We start from the raw sequence: 18,750 nt of genomic DNA, 5'->3' as shown, positions 1-18,750 counted from the left end.
CAATAAATGCATCAGTGATTGTACAAACAACTCTAGAAAGGAACAACGTGCTGGCTCGTTATGGCCAAACAACTCTGCATACTGTCCCATGTGCTTTGCAATATTTACATTGCATTTTGTATTCTGTACATGACGACTGTGAATTGAATTTCATATGTTTCAAAACAGAGTGAAAAGCAATTTCACCTGTTATTTCGTGTTTTCCTATATTTTGTACGTGCGTATACTAACTTCGTTAGCACTTTCAATGTCACGCTAAATTCGCGCACGAGTCCCATCAGGCTATGGTTTTTTGGACGTACTGAATAATTTAATGAAACGATTGACAGCACTCGATCATACTACTTACTCTATGTCTGCTCGATGCCTGGTAATCTAATTTTTGTCTGCTCTCATATATGTCATAGAGTTAATATTTTGTGTCCAAAAATATTTATTCCTAGCTGCGCTCCGCGGTTTCGCCCTCGTGGAATACTATTCTTATTCGCGTATGTGCAATAATCACTGTAATGTTTATGTAAGTATGTAGTTTGGTAATTCGTAACAGATGAACGCATTTAACTGGGTGTAGGATAAAGACAGATTTCCAATTTATATTTTTCATTATCCCCTAAACTATGCGACCAAATAACGTGCTGTAAAGAGCAAATTTTATCTTCATGAAATTTCCCAGGTGTTACAATGATTCTTTTTTTATAAAGCACGTCGCACGTAGCGGGCGTCAAGCGTCGACAAAAGGCAGTGTGTAAAACGTAGCGTGTCGAAGTTCTTTCTATAAGTTATTTTCCCCATATTATCCAACAATTCTCAAAAAACCCAATCCTACATTAATATATTATATCTAATAAGTACCCTTAAAGTTCACTTAATAAGTTTCAATTAATTTTTAACATAAAAACACGTTATTGTGGTTTAAATATAAAAGCTAGGTATATCATGTCGCAGACCTTTTTTTTTTAGATCTATTGATAACCAATATTTTTGTATTACATTATTTTCACGTATGTCCAACCATTTGGTCAGCGTACGACGATAAAGTAATCAAGCAACGCTTTTCTACTACTAATGAAAACGGTAAATTGATTGCAATCTAGGTTGAAATTGTTCAATTTTTTTTTCAGCTTTTTCATCGTAGAATTTTATTATTATTATTCGATATTGTTATAAATAATTGATAAATTCACCTCGCAGAAATAATTGACATGGCTATTCAGTGTGTCCAAATGCCTACAGTAAACCGTACTTATTATTTTCATAATTATTTTCGCAATTATCGATGTTTTATTAATCCCGTCATGTTCTGACAGAACTGTCGACTAATATCGTTCGTGACATGGCAAAATATTCAGGTGACACGGCTCCCTATGGATTTCACGTGTCAACCACATCCAGGTGACATAGCAGTCGACATGTTGAATGTTTGGCGTTTACCCTCGCACACAAAAATTGAAATTGACTGCGGTTTTACGTTGCGGTGATAAAACCAGTCAACTAATGTATCGATTCGCGAAAAAAGTATAATTAAGACTGGCGTTATGTGTATATTTACAATTGTTTTTTGTATCGAAAAGTCTGGGTTATAATTAGATTAGTAATCGTCGTTATTGGCAATAGCAACTGACTTTCTATTTTCCTTATATTTTTTTAATCTAAATAAATGTACATAATATGTACATTCATTTATATTATTAAATTTTGACTCTCTTCCCGTATTAATTATATAAATAGTATAAGACCAATGGATTTCAATGATCCTTGTTTGATACTTTGCACGATACTTGTTTAATTTTTGCCAGGCATTAAGGATTATTCGTTCTCGAGTTACAAACTGTCTCGTCGAAGGATATAAAAGAAAAAAACAAATGATACAAATTCCTGTCTTGTACAAATTATATCGCAACAGAAGTATTGAGAGGGTTTTTCACAATGGAACTGAAAGAATTAATTCCAAAGGTAGAATGTTAAGCATAATAAATCCGGCTGAGATTCGTGAACTTTGCGAGGTCGTAAAGATAAGCATTACCACAAATTATATAGCCTACTCGAAACAGAGTTTTAGCCTCGTGAACATTTTCACGAGCATCTCCACAGATAACAGGTTAAAGTAGCACGAAGTAATCGTAAATGTGCTCTTATAAGGATATCCGTCTGGTCCAAGGAGTCGGTGTATCGACGGGTCACTGAATTTATTCCAGTTTCCTCGGTCAGATAACAGAAATAATGCGCATTAGCCCGAAGTGAATCAGATTTTATTACGTTTCCACGAGAGCAGATAACCTCGGTTAATTGAACCTTAAAGTCAAGCAATTGCGGTAGGGGAATCGCTGGCGCCTCGAAAAAGTGGGTCGCTTCGAGTTGCTCAGATAATTTAAACAGTTCAAGTTAAACTCGTTGCGCACAAACTAATTAAACCAAACAAACCGTCGTTAACGTCGACGATTTTCAGTTTGTCCCGTATTTCGCGCGGACTCTCGGTACGGTTTACAACTCGGACGAGCGAGTTTTTCAATTAAATTTGGTAAATGGAGGCAACATAAGCTGTTTCAGAAGCTCAAGATAAATGACATCGCGTAAAGTTCAATCTGATAGAATGCATGGGAGTGGCAGGTCTGCAAAGTTTCGATTCGTCCAATGTCGTGCCACAGTCCTCCCGATGGAGCCTAGAATATTTCTAAATAACGTATTTCCTGTTCATGAGTATATACCGTTTTCAAATAAATCGAAACCTCGCGAGGAGAGGCGCTTATAAATTAACTACTTATGTAAATTATATTGTAATTAGTTCTGGAATTTCCTTTACAAAAATTATGTAAATAGTACATTCAAATCTTATTTTTATTCTTAAAATGTAATATTCAGGCGTTTTTAAAATAGTCGTTTATCTGCCACGCTCATCCATAAAGAGTTAAGGAAATGATTTTCATCTCATTTTGGTCAATAAAATGGCCTCTTGAAATTTTGAAGACTATCAACTCGATACCTTGTACACAAGACTGACGATCAAATAAATTACTAACTTAGGGTTAACGCTTTCGACTCCACTTTAGCTAATGTTCTGAAATCGTTAATAATTATTATGAAGAATAATAATAAAGTTTTACTAATCTCTGGTAGTTAGTCGAAAAGAGGCATGCCAGTCCTAAGTTCTATCTATTAAAAGGACTAGAAAGTAATGTCGTTTCTGCGAGTGTCAATACTTGTTTATCATTTATCAGCTCACTGTGTACCAATTGATTTTTATCGATCGGGTATTGAAAATTTGCACACTAGATGGCAAAAGGTTGTTGATAACGAGGACGGTTACATTATTGATTAAAAATAAAAACATATTGTAAATGTATTTTTTTTAATCTAATGTAAAAGAAACGACATTTCTTTCTGGTCCTCTTAATACAAGGTGTTCGGTAACTAGTGGTACAAGCGAAAAGAGGGTGATTCTACGATGAAAAAAATAAGTCAAAAATATAAAATACAAATTTTTCATCTGAGGTTTGTTTTCGAGAAAATCGACTTTGAATTTTGGCCTGTATATGCCATGTACATTAAATAGAATGGCAAACGTGATTCGAAAAACATTGTCCATGCCGTTGTGCATTATTCTAGCCAAGTTTGCTCTTCCTTTAAAAAAACAAAAGGGAAGAAACGACGAAGGAACTTTTCCCTACACCCAATATCTCCGACCCTCTTTTTCAGCCGAAACCCCTTCTTCCCATTTCTCCCTTTTCGTCTGACTTCTTTCCTGCTCTTTCCCTGTTTTCCTCCGAACACTTTCGTGCCAGCTAGTTCCCTCTCCCTTCCATCAATTTCATCTCAGAATTCCACGCTCTTTTGCCTGCCCTTGCTCTCAACTTTTGTCTCTGCGAGGGAGGATTCACCGAGAACCCTGGCGTTCTCCACTCCACCCTCAAAGTCCACCGAGGTTCTATATCGTTCCAGCGCGTCCTCCAACCTCCTCCACTTCCTCCACAATTCTCATACCACCGCCCAGTATTCCATCATCGCCCACGCTAACGTGCCGAATATCCACAGGCGTCTTCTCCATTCCTCCGCGAACCTTCATTTCCCAATTCCCCGCGTCTGCCCTTCTCGCTCCTCGGTGTTTTCTGTTTCCTGGCATCGTAGATCATATCTCATCGCAAGGATAAAGATAATAACGAGTTTGGGACGATAGCGTAACGTGTAACCTTGATTATTATTACACGAGAGTAGATCTACCTCTATCATTGCATGGTATCCATAAATAGTGGCGATGATAGCTGAGCAATAAGTAAAGCTGAAGGTAGTGCGGATGTTTTAATTATTAAAGGAATTATTGCAGAAATGTTCAGCTTCAAATTTACAATAACCGAAGTTGGACATGATTTGTGGGGGATACTGGAAGCGTGCGTTGGCATAACTTGAATGTTGGAGTATAAACGTGTTAACATGTTATCGCTGACACGTCAGTTAATATTAGCATAGTAGAATCTCAATTAGTGCAATCAACGCAATTGATAACAAAAGCCTATACAGCATATAACTTCCAATATTACACCTAACTTTATTTATTCTGTAGCGATCATTATCTGTATCTGTTGAGAGCAAACAATGAGTGAAGCTTTGTATTGCATAGATTTGGTGCAATAATCGAGATTTTACCGTGTTAGGACAATATTATATTGATTTTTACAAGTGATGGAATAAGTATTGTCAGTACTGTATGTAATTCCAGACGAAACTCGTGATATAGACTAACAATAAGTGAGGTTGTGAAGTTCCACGACTGACAATAATTAACTTATTATTTCCTGCAAATTTGTATAATCTTTACGAATATTATAAAGAGGTTTGTCTGTTTGTATGTAGGGGTTAATCTCCGGAAGTACTGAACCGATTTTAAAAATTTGTTTAGTAATAAAAAGCTATACACTATCCCCGAGTAACATAGGCTACGTTTTATTTTAAAAATAATATGATAAAAATACGTTTTCAATTTGAAATTTCAACGATCTGTAAATCAAATCGGGAGAAAAGCGTTGCTTGGCTACTTATTGGCGTACGCTGACCAAATTCCATTGGCAAATGGTTGGACATACGTGAAAATAATGGAATACAAAAATGTCGGTTATCGATAGATCTAAAAAAAAAGCCAGCGACACCATATACTTAGCTTTTATATTTAAACCACAATAACGTGTTCTTTATGTTAAAAATTAATTGAAAATTATAAGGTAAACTTTAAGGGTATTTATTAGGTTTATTAATCTTCATAATGTAATATAGTAGTGCTAATTAGAATATTTTTAACGACACCTGGAAACTTCAAACACATTGATTACAAAAAGAACATTGGTATAAATGAGTATCTCAAATATATAAATCCCCACACTCTTTTATCTAACTTCCCCACTATCTTCAACCCTCTTTCGCCTACCCTCTCTTTTTTCAAATCTTATCACCCTGATCTTCCATACATTTAATTCCAATCTCTTCCTGTCCAAATACCTTTCCAGCCTCATCATCGTTTGTATTCGACCTCATCCTCCTCCATCAACATCGCATCATTCGCGCACTCCAGCGTGTATACCTTCCCTCGCCTAATCTTACTCCACCCCAGCTTCCTTTCTCATCTCTCCTTTCATATCCGCAGTCACTATATTGAATAGATAAGGGCTTATTGGCCACCCTAGCCGTCCAAAAGCTCTCACCTGTCTCCGCACTCTCCCACTTTTACCCTATTTCTGGTCTACCCATACACTTCGTCTATCCTTATTCGCAACCCTTACATCGCTCCTTTTCTCTCGTCGTGTACTCCCGATAGCTATCTACCGAATCAAACGCCGCTTTCAAATCTATTAATAACGCCACCTGCTGCCCCATTTTTTCTCTTCCTGTGTACTTCTCTAACAAAAGAACAACGCCGATTGTCAGACGTCGATGAAATATACGTTTGGTGAAATATTGGACAAACGTTTATTAGATTCACCTGAGAACTATGCTAAAAGTGAAATCGCACCTTGTATTATAGCCAACCATTTTGGGTTTGTTCATATAATTCTTAATTTACAGAAGATTATGTTAAGTATGCTTGTGTTAATTAATTATTTATGTAGGTTAAACGTTTTCTTTTCTCTTTTTCTCTTTATGATTTGTAAATGATGTGATCTAAGCAAAAGTTCTTTCTTATGTAAAAATTACAAGGAATAAATTATCTGTCTATCTATCTCTTTAATTACTTTTCTGTGTTCTTAATTTTTAATTTCAATTTCCTTTGTTTTTAATTGTTCATTTCAATTATAATTTCCTTGTGTAAAAATTACAAGGAATAAATTATTTATCTGTCTATCTAATTAATTACTTTATGGCATTTGAAATCGTTTTCTTTGTTTTTAATTTTGTTCGTATATATCACTGCGTTGCGAATGACTCAATGAAATTCTTTGTTATTTATTGATTGGTAATAGAGAACACTAATTTTGTGCTCGTCATTGATTTCTTAGAAAATCCAACATGAATATACAGGGTGAGTCATCTAACGTTACCACCTCAAATATCTTAGTTGTTTTTAAAGATACATCGAATATTATAAGGACAAAGTTGAATGGTTCAATGGGGCTCATACGATGCCAAAAACATTTTTGTTTTTATGTCATTGTTTTTTAAGATATCAAGGCCACTTTCATTTTTTTAAATGGAACCACCCTTTTTCAAACATCTACAATGATAGTCCCTTTCATTATGAATTCAACGACCATAATTAATCAAAATGTTTTTAGCATCGTGTGAGCCTCATTGAACAATTCAATCCTGATGATATTTGATGTATCTTTGAAAACAACAAACATATTTGAGGTGGTAACGTTAGGTGACTCGCCCTGTATACCTTCTATGTCGTTGTTAGAAAAGTTGTGTAAATTTTGTCCTACATACACAGGAGTTCATGAATTTTGATTGTTTGTGGGGAACGTATTCTTCTCTTTCTGGACACGCTTATGATTGTATAATGTACGAACGAGTAGATGAGGCTCGAGGGAATTCAGACCGCTGCCTAAACTATGTATGCCGCTGGTATCCCTTGGGACTCGTCTTCTCATCCGTACGCATCACACTTCAAACGTTAGTATGTAACGTGTAGCATTATGTTTCCATCAACAGTACCAAGATGTTTAAAATTGAATCCCCTACAATCAAAATCATACATTACTTTTGCAAAAATTACACGGTAGGGCCATCGTTGAAGACTAATAATGGGATATAAATTGAATGGCGAAGTTTAAACAGACACAAACTTCAAACTGTACCTAACTTGGTATGAGAAATTGTCGAATACTTCGTACACAGGTTATTTGCAGGGTACACTCTTGTTTTAGATATAATTACGATCGATGTATTATTGATATTGGGATTGAGTCAGGTTTGATGAATATAGTTAATGGATACTTCAGAGTAAAATAGGTTATCGATACAAGGATTAAAGTGTTATTTACTACGTATTTGTAGCAGTGCGTTCCAAGAATGAATTTCGATATATCTGGTCTATATTGTATGTTATAGATCACATGAAAAAAGGAAATGTTGCAAACGACACTTTCTCTTGAATGTTACAGCAAGACTGCCCGAATGGCCGATTAACGCCAGCGAAGTTTGTCGACATGTACAAAATGTTCTTCCCGTCTGGCAACGCGGAGGAATTCTGTGATCATGTCTTTCGAACATTCGACATGGACAAAAATGGCTACATCGATTTTAAGGTAAGACGAATTCATTCAAAACAATTGGAAGAATTTTTGCAGGGTGCGGAAAAAGTTCATCGACATCTTTTGTTATCATACAAGTTGTATCAAAGTTTAAATTTTTCAAGTAATGTACTAAACGGAAGTTCGTAAAATTCTATACAAGATACTCCGTTGATAAATAAAAAAATGTTGTACTTTTGGTATTAAAAGATTTTTCTATGATTGTCGATAGTCGTTGTAAATGAAAATAATTAAACAATTTCTTGCTATTATCCAGTATAATAGTTTTGTCTAATTATGTCCATGGTATCTTATTACATTACGAAACTAATTAAAAATAAACATTTAAAAGGCAGTATCACAAATCGTGAGAGGAAAATAATGATCAAAAGGTGTCTACGAACTTTCTCCACGCCCCGTAAGTCTGAATTCATCTGTTGATCTAAAAAAGCGAGACTATATGACATTTTTCTCGTAGAACAACTTCTACCATGTTATTTAGATAAATATTTCACTAATTAGATGTGATGTATGAGCGAAGTATATCTTATTATTAAAGAATTTCTTGACAGCATAGTTGCTTCATGCTACTTGAGATATTCGCCCTACTATAAGTCTCCATAGCTGTTGCTTTATTTTGTACTCCCCATTCGACAAATACTTCAATTAAATTACTTACAAAATAAATGATTCTTTAACACGTTCGTCGCCACGTCACCCAGGAATGGGTGACAGGACTTTCTATTAAGGAACTAAAAAAATAAATTTCAAAGATCAGACAATAATGAAGATAAGTCTGGACAGAATTCGTGAATTTGGCGACGTTAAAAAATTGAAGGCTACGAGAGATGTTGAATTATCTAATCTACAAAAGTCTCGAAACAAAACATTAAGTGTATAGAAATGTTCACAAGTTTTAGCTTGGCAGTAAACGTGTTAAAATGTTAATTATACTCGTTTAGTGAAATCAATTGTACAGGTGAAAAAAATGCTGAAACAATACTCTATTTTAAGCCTGTCTAGGTGTACATAACCCCTCAACCCATTGAGTCTGGTAAATTTTTCAGACCCTAGTCGACAAATATATCTTTATAACTACATAGTAATAGAACAGCGCCTGACGCACGAGCTTTTATACACCCCCAAGTATGTAATTCACTGTGCACGTGTCAACGCACTGCTAGAGCTCTCTAACCCAGTGTATCGTACGTATCTACTTAACCCCAGCAGAGCACTCACGTAACTCTTTACGATCAAAGTAAGTACAGTTGCTAAAAGTTATACAGCTACGTTCAACTTGATCGCATTAAAATACTGCTCTGTATTTACCGATTCTTTACATTTTTTCAAAATAATTTTTTACGGTGTGATACATGAAAGTTTCCACGATTGAAATAACGAGGGCCAAACGCTCAGTAATTGAGTGCTGGTCTAACAGGATTAGAACTCCTGGTTTTTTAAATTTATAGTTTCCATTTATTATGAGACGTTCTTAATTTTATATTTCTCATTTTCTTTTATGCATTTAAAATTTCAATAAATAGTATATTATCAACTTAAAGGGACACACTGCTTTTAGACCACTTGCGAGGCAATTTTCATGATTTTTTTGCAGCCAATATTTTATATCACCTTAATATTAATAAAAAGATCTATTTCTGATCCCAGAAAAGATAGAGCACCCTATCAATATATATTTATGAATAATCTATAAAGTATTGCTTGAGTCCTGGAATATTGGAACTGAAACGTATACTTTTCGTCGTTTCAGTTAATTCCATTTTTCTTAGAAAATTGCAATTCAATTTGCATAGTAAAATCTTTCGCAGCGAGCGAAGCTTCAACTCTTCAGTCCAATAAACGTCGCGCGCGAATTCGTCATTTATTGTTCAAATAAAAGTTCGCCGGTCTCTGGTATTTCGCGGATGAATTAAATTATCAAGTAACAGAAAATGTTACGTGTCAGGCAGGTGTTGCGTCGCGAGAACGGTCGAGGAAAATTGTAGGTGAAGACGGAATCGTAAATTTGTATCGTCGGTACTTGCCGAGATTGAGTTCTGAACACGCCCCTCCGCGCCAGCCGAATTTGCATACTACAACGGGAGTAACGAGTCGAAATTTTCGGTCAAAGGCTACTGTGAAATTATTGGATTCTAGAGGTCGTCTTGCACAAGTGAGCGATTATTCCAATTTCACCTTGATCCTCCACAAATAATGTCAGAGTGTCCTAGAAGACAATGCACAATTCAAAACTGCAATTTATTAATCTCCTCCTTTTTTCCCCTCCCTTTTATGGTAATTTTTATATTCTTTCAAACCTTCATTTGCCTTTGTATTTTAACATGAGCTCAATGCGTACCCTTGACTATTCCTGAAGAGAACCCAATGCATAGAACTACAATAAAAACAGAAGATTTTGCATAATCGAGTAAAATGCAAAAATTTGAAACTAAATTGTAATGTAAGGAAAATTATTTCGATAAATAATTGCCATCGTTTCAAAAACAATAACTATCCTCCGCGATACTAAGCATGGTACCATACAGTAATTTTAAATTGTCCTTTTTCGTGCTCTGATTACTTTGTTTGGACAGACAGTTGAAAGCTAAAAGGAAGCAAAGTGACTAAAACTGTGCAATATTTTCTGGGCCACCCTGATAATAATAAGTTGCGAACGATTCGTTGGTGCATTGTGACGGGGCAGGAGGAACTGACCCAAATTCCGTGGAATAAAGAATAAATCCCCTTTTTGTTCTAACTCTTTCATACTGACTGACCTCAAATGTAATTTAGGTAAATACAAGTGTTGCGCGTTCTTATCCCTTGTATATTGGAATTTTCTGGATTACTACGTGACCCTTCCAAATACATATCTAACGAAAAGAATTCATGGCATGTATTCAATCATTTTAAACACCTTATTGGAATGAAAGGAATCTTTTGAACAAAAATTTTAATTAACATAAAAATCCATCTACTACGTTTTCAAAAGAAAACCTTTTTTTTTTTAAGTAACGAGTACTCGTCCCATTTATGATAACATGTTTTACAACTCAAGTTTAAATACTTAACAAACTTCTGAATGAATATCGATGAAAGTGAAAATATTTTTAAGAAGGCAATGACAAACTAAGAGCATCTATATTGGGAAAATATATGTCTTCTGTGACATACTATCACTTATACAACAATATTTCATATAAATTTAAATATTAGGTCGCAAGCTTAGATCGATAAATAACCACCACATCGAAACTACACGACCTTCTTGCTCAATTATTTCTTCTAAACATTAACATTGCACAGAACAAACTAAATATTGAGTGAATTATTTTAATAATATATTATTTTCTCTAACTCCAAACACCTGAAAATATTGCATAGTAAATATATAATATAAATAACCAAGTTTTAAGAGAACTGTTATTACTTCGATTAAAATCAATCACGTCGAAGCTCTTGAGGTCACAAGTGGACCGCACAGTTTCTTTACCTTTTGGCACATATGATATATTGGCTCAGAGGTCTTCGGCAGTGTTGACAAGTGCTCAGCGAATTACTTGGAAGGTATACAAAAGCTGGCTCGGTGGATGCTATTCCTTTACTAGTTATAAAGCAATATTTGTTGACTGTGGTCTGCCAGAGCCAACAAGACTATTCGAGGGTTGACTAAATTGCATGTAGCACAGATGCGCGTGTATTGCCATGCACATACGAGTATCTTAGCAATAGCATTCGCGGCTAGCTATGGTGTATCCACACGTTATTCATCGTAGGGAAAGTACCTCGAGGTCTAACACATCCTATGACTTTAATATTCTCTACTAATGGTATACAAATTTGATTAACTCGTTTCTAAAGGAAGGAATTCTTATCTGTGATAAATATTAGAAAATCTAGATCTAACACATCCTATGACTTTAATATTCTCTACCAGTGGTATACAAATTTGATTAACTCGTTTCTAAAGGAAGGAATTCTTATCTGTGATAAATATTAGAAAATCTAGATCTAACACATCCTATGACTTTAATATTCTCTACTAGTGGTATACAAATTTGATTAACTCGTTTCTAAAGGAAGGAATTCTTATCTGTGATAAATATTAGAAAATCTAGATCTAACACATCCTATGACTTCAATATTCTCTACCAGTGGTATACAAATTTGATTAACTCGTTTCTAAAGAAAGGAATTCTTATCTGTGATAAATATTAGAAAATCTAGATCTAACACATCCGATGACTTTAATATTCTCTACCAGTGGTATAAAAAATTTGATTAACTCGTTTCTAAAGGAAGGAATTCTTATCTGTGATAAATATTAGAAAATCGCAAAAATAGAAGTAACGTGTTTGTACAATACAAGGTTGCAAAAGAACAACGAAGTATCTTAAGTATTTACACTGTGATTTAAACAAATACCAAGAATACTCTTAGACGTAAAATTCCTTGCTTGAAAATGTATTTCACAAAAATTTGTTGAATTTAATTTAATTTTTATATTTCTGGTAATTTTAAATTGAAAAATCAAGACGTTAAAATAGAAGTCAATGAAAGTGTTTGTTTAAGCCTGCTTTAATATTTTTCCTTAATTGAACCTTTGTTCTAATATAATTATATAAAACTAGACTGTTGAAAAATAAGTTCGTGAGACTTCAAAAATCAAAGCATAGTTCAATTTTCCAAAATTAGAACTCGCATGGCTATCTACATATAATTGCTTCTTCGACGTGTTGATTGGTGACATTGGTCTTTTAAAATCCCCAAAACAATGATCATTAGAAAGATTAAAAAATAAGAATGTAGATATGTTGGTATAAAAATAAATTTAATCGAAATCATGTCACTTTTTACCAATTTTCACAACTCTGACATGCTCCCATACAAGAAAACTAACGTATTCTCTATGAATACGTAGTCTCTATGAATGCCAAGCATATTTATCGCGTGTTCATCACATCCTATTCAACCGTAAAGGACGACGTGAAACTGTCCGACTATTGTGGTGAGTACAATATGACTCGCTAAACGTATAATACATATGTACGTCGACTGTCCGCAAATATTTGCTTCGAATAAGCTTGATAAATCCATGGTTCTGTGCGAGCCGGAGGGCTCTGTTTGTACCTGTTATTTAAGGCGAATCACTAATTGTGGCTCGTTCGCAATCACAATTTGACGGCAGGAGATCTTCGAAACAAGCTCGGAATTTCAAACAGAATCTCCTTCGTTTCAGCAGCGCTGAGAGATATATTCAGAATAAATTTCACTGTAAATTTCATTTCACCATTTTAAAATGTATATTTCAATAAAAATTAATAGTCATTTGCATGCTGTTGAATATTTAAACTACTTCCGAGCGACCACAAATACGTCATTCCACAACAAATCGATCACTTCTTGCATTTCGTTTCAGAGATTTTGTTAAAATTCAAACATTTTTGCGATTCGTATGAAATTAAGGGAGTAATTTGAGTCATTGTTATCTGGTTATACAGGGTGTGGCCGGATGAGTGATACAACCGAGCAGAGGGTGATACTACATGTAAAAATGAGTCGAAAAAAAGGAATAACATTTTTTCGTTTGACGCTTCGTTTTCGAGGAAATCGAGTTGGAAAATTCTATCCAGTACGCATGCACTGGACCAATAAGGCAATAATATGTACGCGTCAACAAGGACTGTACTTTGAACAGTTCATTTAATAATGTTACGTAATTAACGTTACAATTGTCAATGATATTAATAAATGTATTATCCATACATTAACATTTTTTATTTAGAATACATGTCTAAACCTAGAGACGGTACAGTGCACGCGTACTGGATCGAATTTTCAAACTCGAAAAAATGTTATTACTTTTTTTTTTGACTTATTTTTACATTTAGTATCAACCTCTGCTCGGTTGTACCACCCGTACAGCCACGCCCCGTATAAATAAATGTTTATCCTTGAGACTATTAGTGATACTCGATTCGTTTTTACGTTGTTTTCATCAAAAAGGATCGATTTTCTTCTGATTCAAAAAACTCTTGGATTCCAAATCAATGTTTGATTTTCTTTTTATCAGATCATATCTCATTTAGTAGCTTCTTGTATGTCCTTCGATTCAACAGTATAACTATAAAACTACTAAAATTAAATAAACAAAACTATGCAAAAAAAGCTAGAAATTCAATGCTATGCTTGTATTATATTTTTAAACAGTTTTAACCGTCAATCTAAATAAAAATGAACGTCACGGAGTTAAGAAAAATAGGATTCTCACGTTCAACGCGCTTTTTATTCTCACCCAGCTTAGGTGCTTAATATCCTATGTAATAATTGCTCGACGTCGATGCACAGAATCACTTTGCTGCCAACGGCGTGATAGATCGGATCAAACCTTGCGATACATCCATGCAACCAGTCGCATGAATAGCTATGAAATAAAACCAATACTCTTCCAATATTCAATGTTCTATCAGCTCCGTTACGTGGTCGACAATACAATGATTCTACACACACTGTCGCGTACTTAACATGCATGAAGGTAGATATACGAAATATCAAAGCAGAAAGGATTTAATTCGCGTGTCAAAAATTATTTTTTCTTTCATTCATAGACCATATTCAATTAAAAAGTCCTTCTCTTAGAATTTAAACAAAATATTTAGTAAAATATGTTCTCCTGTTGGTAGTAAAAATACGTTCTTATTAAAATTAATAAATGACAGCAAATTCTATTGAATTTTTTGTTCGTTGTGAAATCTATTTTCTTTAAAGGCCGACTAATAAGAACTTTTTACTAGCATTCAATAAAATAAATTCATTATTAAATGACATTAGACAAATGCCAAGGAAACCAACGTGAGCTCGACAATTTCTTTCATATTTATTGTCGTGCTTTGCCTCAATAAACGGCGCCCAAAAAGATCAAAGTATCTAAAAAGGACACCATTTAAATTCGATACAAATTCTTAAGCCCTGACATACACTTCTAATCCTACTCCAAGGTGTCAGCTACAAATTTTCCTCTATTCAGGCGACTCACAGATAGATGGAATCGAGGAAACTGCAACAGTGGATGCCCTCAAACTCTGGCATCGATTTTCCCCGCGTAACTTTCACCGTGTACGTTCATTTCTCACAAAATGTTTTGGACGGCATCAAAGTTGCAAGACTCGACCGTGCTTCGGAAGTTTCTTTACCCCGTGACGTAGAAAAATATCGACTGTCGAGAATGTTGCCACCTTTTGTAGCGTTCCATTTACGCCGGACGTCCGGCAATAATGCAGTTCATTCCGCGTATTCCAAAAGTCTTTAGAAAGAGCAATAGCAGCCGGTGGAAGTAGTGGTGCTAACTGATGGCAGAAGTTGGCCGGAGGGGACCAGCACGTCGGTAGGGTCAATATGAGAAGTGGAGACACTTCAGAGGTCAGGAAGAGCAAAGAGCCGGCTTGCCATCGACTCCTTCTATAAAACCCTCGTCGTTTGTCTACCTTCCATGTCAAGCGACCTAGTTTTGCCCAACTGACGAGGATACTCAAAATCCCCCGTGTACCTGACGTGAAAGGAACCATGTTCCTGAAAATCGCTATGCCCCGATGTATTCACGCTTGTATCACTCTTTTAAACCTCATTCTTCTAGCTGTACCTCGGCTTAATCCTCGACGACACTCTCGCTGGGGACGAACTAGCAACTTCAAACGATTTGCGAGAGTATTTGTCGAACTTCTCACAGCTGACGTAATATGATTTTTCACGCAAATTAATTTAAAGGGACAATATATTTTAATAAGGTGTGTTCTTCAGTGATTATTTTATTTTCTACTCCTAGATTTGTTTTCGATACGTCGATGTAGAATTTTGTGTTTGTAGATTCGTAGATTTTGGGTTGATCTGCAAGGTGCGTAATGCTTTCGTGTATCTTAATCGTACGGAATGGTATTTTCTATAACACTCGTCAGTATCTGTCAATTGAACTCGTTTCTATTTAAATTAATTTCATTATAGAAATATATTTTTAGAGGACCACGAAACTTTCGAAACAGAAGAGACTTTAAAAGCAGTTTTCTGTCGTAATTTTCAAGCGTTAACTAATTCTAGAAACATTGTGAAAGTGTTGAGACAGAAGAATCCTATTGCTATTTCGAGGTGTATATTTTTCACTTCCAAAGGAACATAGGAGTGAAATTCAATACAGAGCACAGACCTTAGAAGTAAATGTTGTTGAATGTTAATTAACACTGGAGGGGCTGTCAAATTTGAGACAAAAGAATCCTATTGCTATTTCAAGGTGCATATTTTTCACTTTCAAAGGAACATTGGAGTGAAATTCTGGACAGAGCACTATGGCATGAGGAAGAAACTAAATGCCTATTGCATTCATGCTATTATTCGCAGAGGTGGCTGTTGGTTTCCCTCCGAAAGGGTACTCACGGCGGGAACCACTAGGAGGTGGACCACTTGCTTGACCATAAATTCTTCAGGACTGATCTTGGATACTAGAACTAGGTTCCGACACCTCGAATGATCGTCTATAGAATGTCATGGCCACTCCCGCCTAAAAGATGTATAAAGAGACTAGGACTCATGAATCAATACTGCTATTAATACTAAAACTATCGACACTCAACTCATGACTCTACTATATCATTGAAAATATATGTATAATTGATTATATAAATCAATGAGTCAAATAGAATACGTGTAATATAAATATAATAAATACTGCATGAAGTACATCGACTGACTTGGTAGTTCTATTGTTAACCATTTGAGATTCAACCAGATCTAACGTAAACAAAATTTGTTGCCTCTCAGTTGACACGTAAAATCTAATGGCAAAACTGAGATTATCTTTTCGAATTCTCTATGACAATGATAAGCTTTGGAATACAATTTTTTCTGTGTAGTAGTACTTTACACGTGAAGTAACACAATGGCGTTGATCTTATCTGCAAGAAGTTTAATAACTTCATTCGTACCAATAGTATAGCAACAGCATACTTTTAAGGTGAATATTAATTGAGTATGCATTAGAATAACGAAAATTCTATTTTTTCACATTTATTTTCTTCTAACATTTATGCCACATGTAACTTCTAAACTAAAGTAACAATTTACCTCTTTATCCATGATGTGCTTCGAGTCATGAAACAATTCAGAAGCGTACTACGTATAGTAGCTTGAACCGTGCCATAAGCGGCTGGAAAAGGAATTAATTAATGCTGCTTGGTATGCAGAGAGTGTCGAATTATAATAATTGGTGGAAGCTCCTACATGATAGGAATCTGTACCTCGCAGAGCAGACATTTTGGAACTCAGTGTTCGTCGAGCAGAGATAAGCAAAATTCTAATTTAGGATAAAAAGTAAACAACTTTTGGTACGAGTTTTGCCTTCAACAAAAATTACGTAAGTGATTCATATGCCAATAATAAAGACCTACAAAGAATCATTTAGTCTACTGATCTGATGAAATTTCTGTCTTTCACCGTTGTTGGGTAACAGCGTCCACGCATACCCAAGCAGTGCTGTGAACTACAGGATAAGTAGATTGGAAGTGGTCGGTGGTGGTCCCACGAAAGCCTCAGATTGGCTTAAATGGTACCCCGAGGGTTGGCAGAAGAGGTTGACAGGATTGAGTGTTCCCTGGTTACTCCCAAGCCTCAGGGTTGACAGGGTGTCCCCACTCTCCTTTCGGTCGACTAGGCCATTAGGGTGGCAGTGGTAGAGCTTTGGCTCGCTGAGTGAGTCGCAGTTAATCAACTCTGCCACTGCCTACGTAGAGAGTCTCTATTAGAGACAGCAAAGGTTTAGGGAGGCGATGTGGATCGTCCAATGTGGATACGCTGGGCTTGCAGCTCTCTGTCATACTGGAAGTTCGAACCAGAAGTGCGGATGCGCTGGCTGGGTGTATCCCAATCCCGATACCCAATGAGGGGAGGGGTAGGCTGGTATAGGTCAAGTGTCTAACTACAACATAGCCGCCTTAGGGATCATTCACATCCAGTGGTAGGGTTGTGTGGAATGCAGCTGGTGTAATGGATGGTGTTACAGAGAGAACACGGCAGTTATTATTTGAACCCTTTGCACTCGAGAGGTGACTCTCAGTCACCATTAGGTTTCATGCAGCAAATCTACAATACCTAATGTTTCTTTAGGGTTAATTTCTTTGAAGCTCGAAGTGTCGATAAAATGATTGTCGGCGAGGTAAAGGTGACCTTATTTTCAAATCTAGATAGCTCAGAATTCATGGCAATAGAATGCTAAGAAACATCTCAAGTTGCTGGTAGATACCAGAAAAAAAGGCCCCGAGTGCAAAGGGTTAACAGCCTGCATTTCTTTGAAGAAACGAACGATGGTTTACTAAAAGACACAGAGTCAATAAGAAATTCTGATTTTCTTTCCGAATTATTCTTTATACTCCTGCTCATTCAGTTTTAACACTAAACCTACCGACATTTATTTGTATCTATTTATACCGTGATCGATTAAATGACTGGTTTTAAAGACGCTATTTTCAATTGCACAAACAAATATTTCTGGGGATACTAAGTCCCATAATACATGTAACAAGTGTTTATAATTTGTATATTCTATATAAAGACTGTACACAAAAGTTGGAAAATGGTTATTTGACCGGTCGTGGTAAGTTTAGTGTTAAAAATATGGAAATACACGTAATAGTAGTGTCTTGATTTTGAAAATTTTTCGAAGCAGCAGAGGGATGTGTATGGTAGGGCGAGGTTTCTAAAATTCATGCGAATTAGACACTAACTTGTGTTTGAGGAATGTCTGCAACGATATTTGAGGATGATATCTGAGTAACTTTGCTGTTTCGATGTTTCCTTTTTATTTCATCGACAAAGTCAATGTTACTAAGATGTTAGAAGTAGATCTCCAAGCTGCTTTAGTTGGTAGCTGCTTAGCTGTTTAGCTGCTTAAGTTAGTAGTCGATACATTTTCTTGGAATTTATTTTCAGTTGTTTTACCTTTTGATCGAAGGAACGTCTCCGTTTATCAACGTTTAAGCGAAGATATTTGATC

The 18,750-nt window shown here is 35.6% G+C and overlaps 2 protein-coding genes across 5 annotated transcripts in view; both read left to right on the top strand.

Annotated features, from left to right (window-relative positions):
- Positions 1-18,750, top strand: part of LOC128891722 (neurocalcin homolog) — a 171,208-nt gene that overhangs the window by 115,693 nt on the left and 36,765 nt on the right. The gene's annotated exons all lie outside the window — the stretch shown is intronic.
- Positions 1-18,750, top strand: part of LOC128891723 (neuronal calcium sensor 2) — a 140,178-nt gene that overhangs the window by 115,528 nt on the left and 5,900 nt on the right. For all 4 annotated transcript variants that reach the window (XM_054151460.1, XM_054151458.1, XM_054151455.1 and 1 more), the window contains one exon: positions 7,587-7,730. In XM_054151460.1, coding sequence (XP_054007435.1) covers positions 7,587-7,730 — 144 coding nt within the window. The remainder of the gene's footprint in view (positions 1-7,586; positions 7,731-18,750) is intronic.

Source organism: Hylaeus anthracinus, unplaced genomic scaffold (assembly GCF_026225885.1).
Source record: "Hylaeus anthracinus isolate JK02 unplaced genomic scaffold, UHH_iyHylAnth1.0_haploid 12002, whole genome shotgun sequence".
Taxonomy (NCBI): domain Eukaryota; kingdom Metazoa; phylum Arthropoda; class Insecta; order Hymenoptera; family Colletidae; genus Hylaeus; species Hylaeus anthracinus.
Note: the sequence above shows the minus strand (reverse complement) of the source record. Positions and strands in the feature narration are given on the sequence as shown.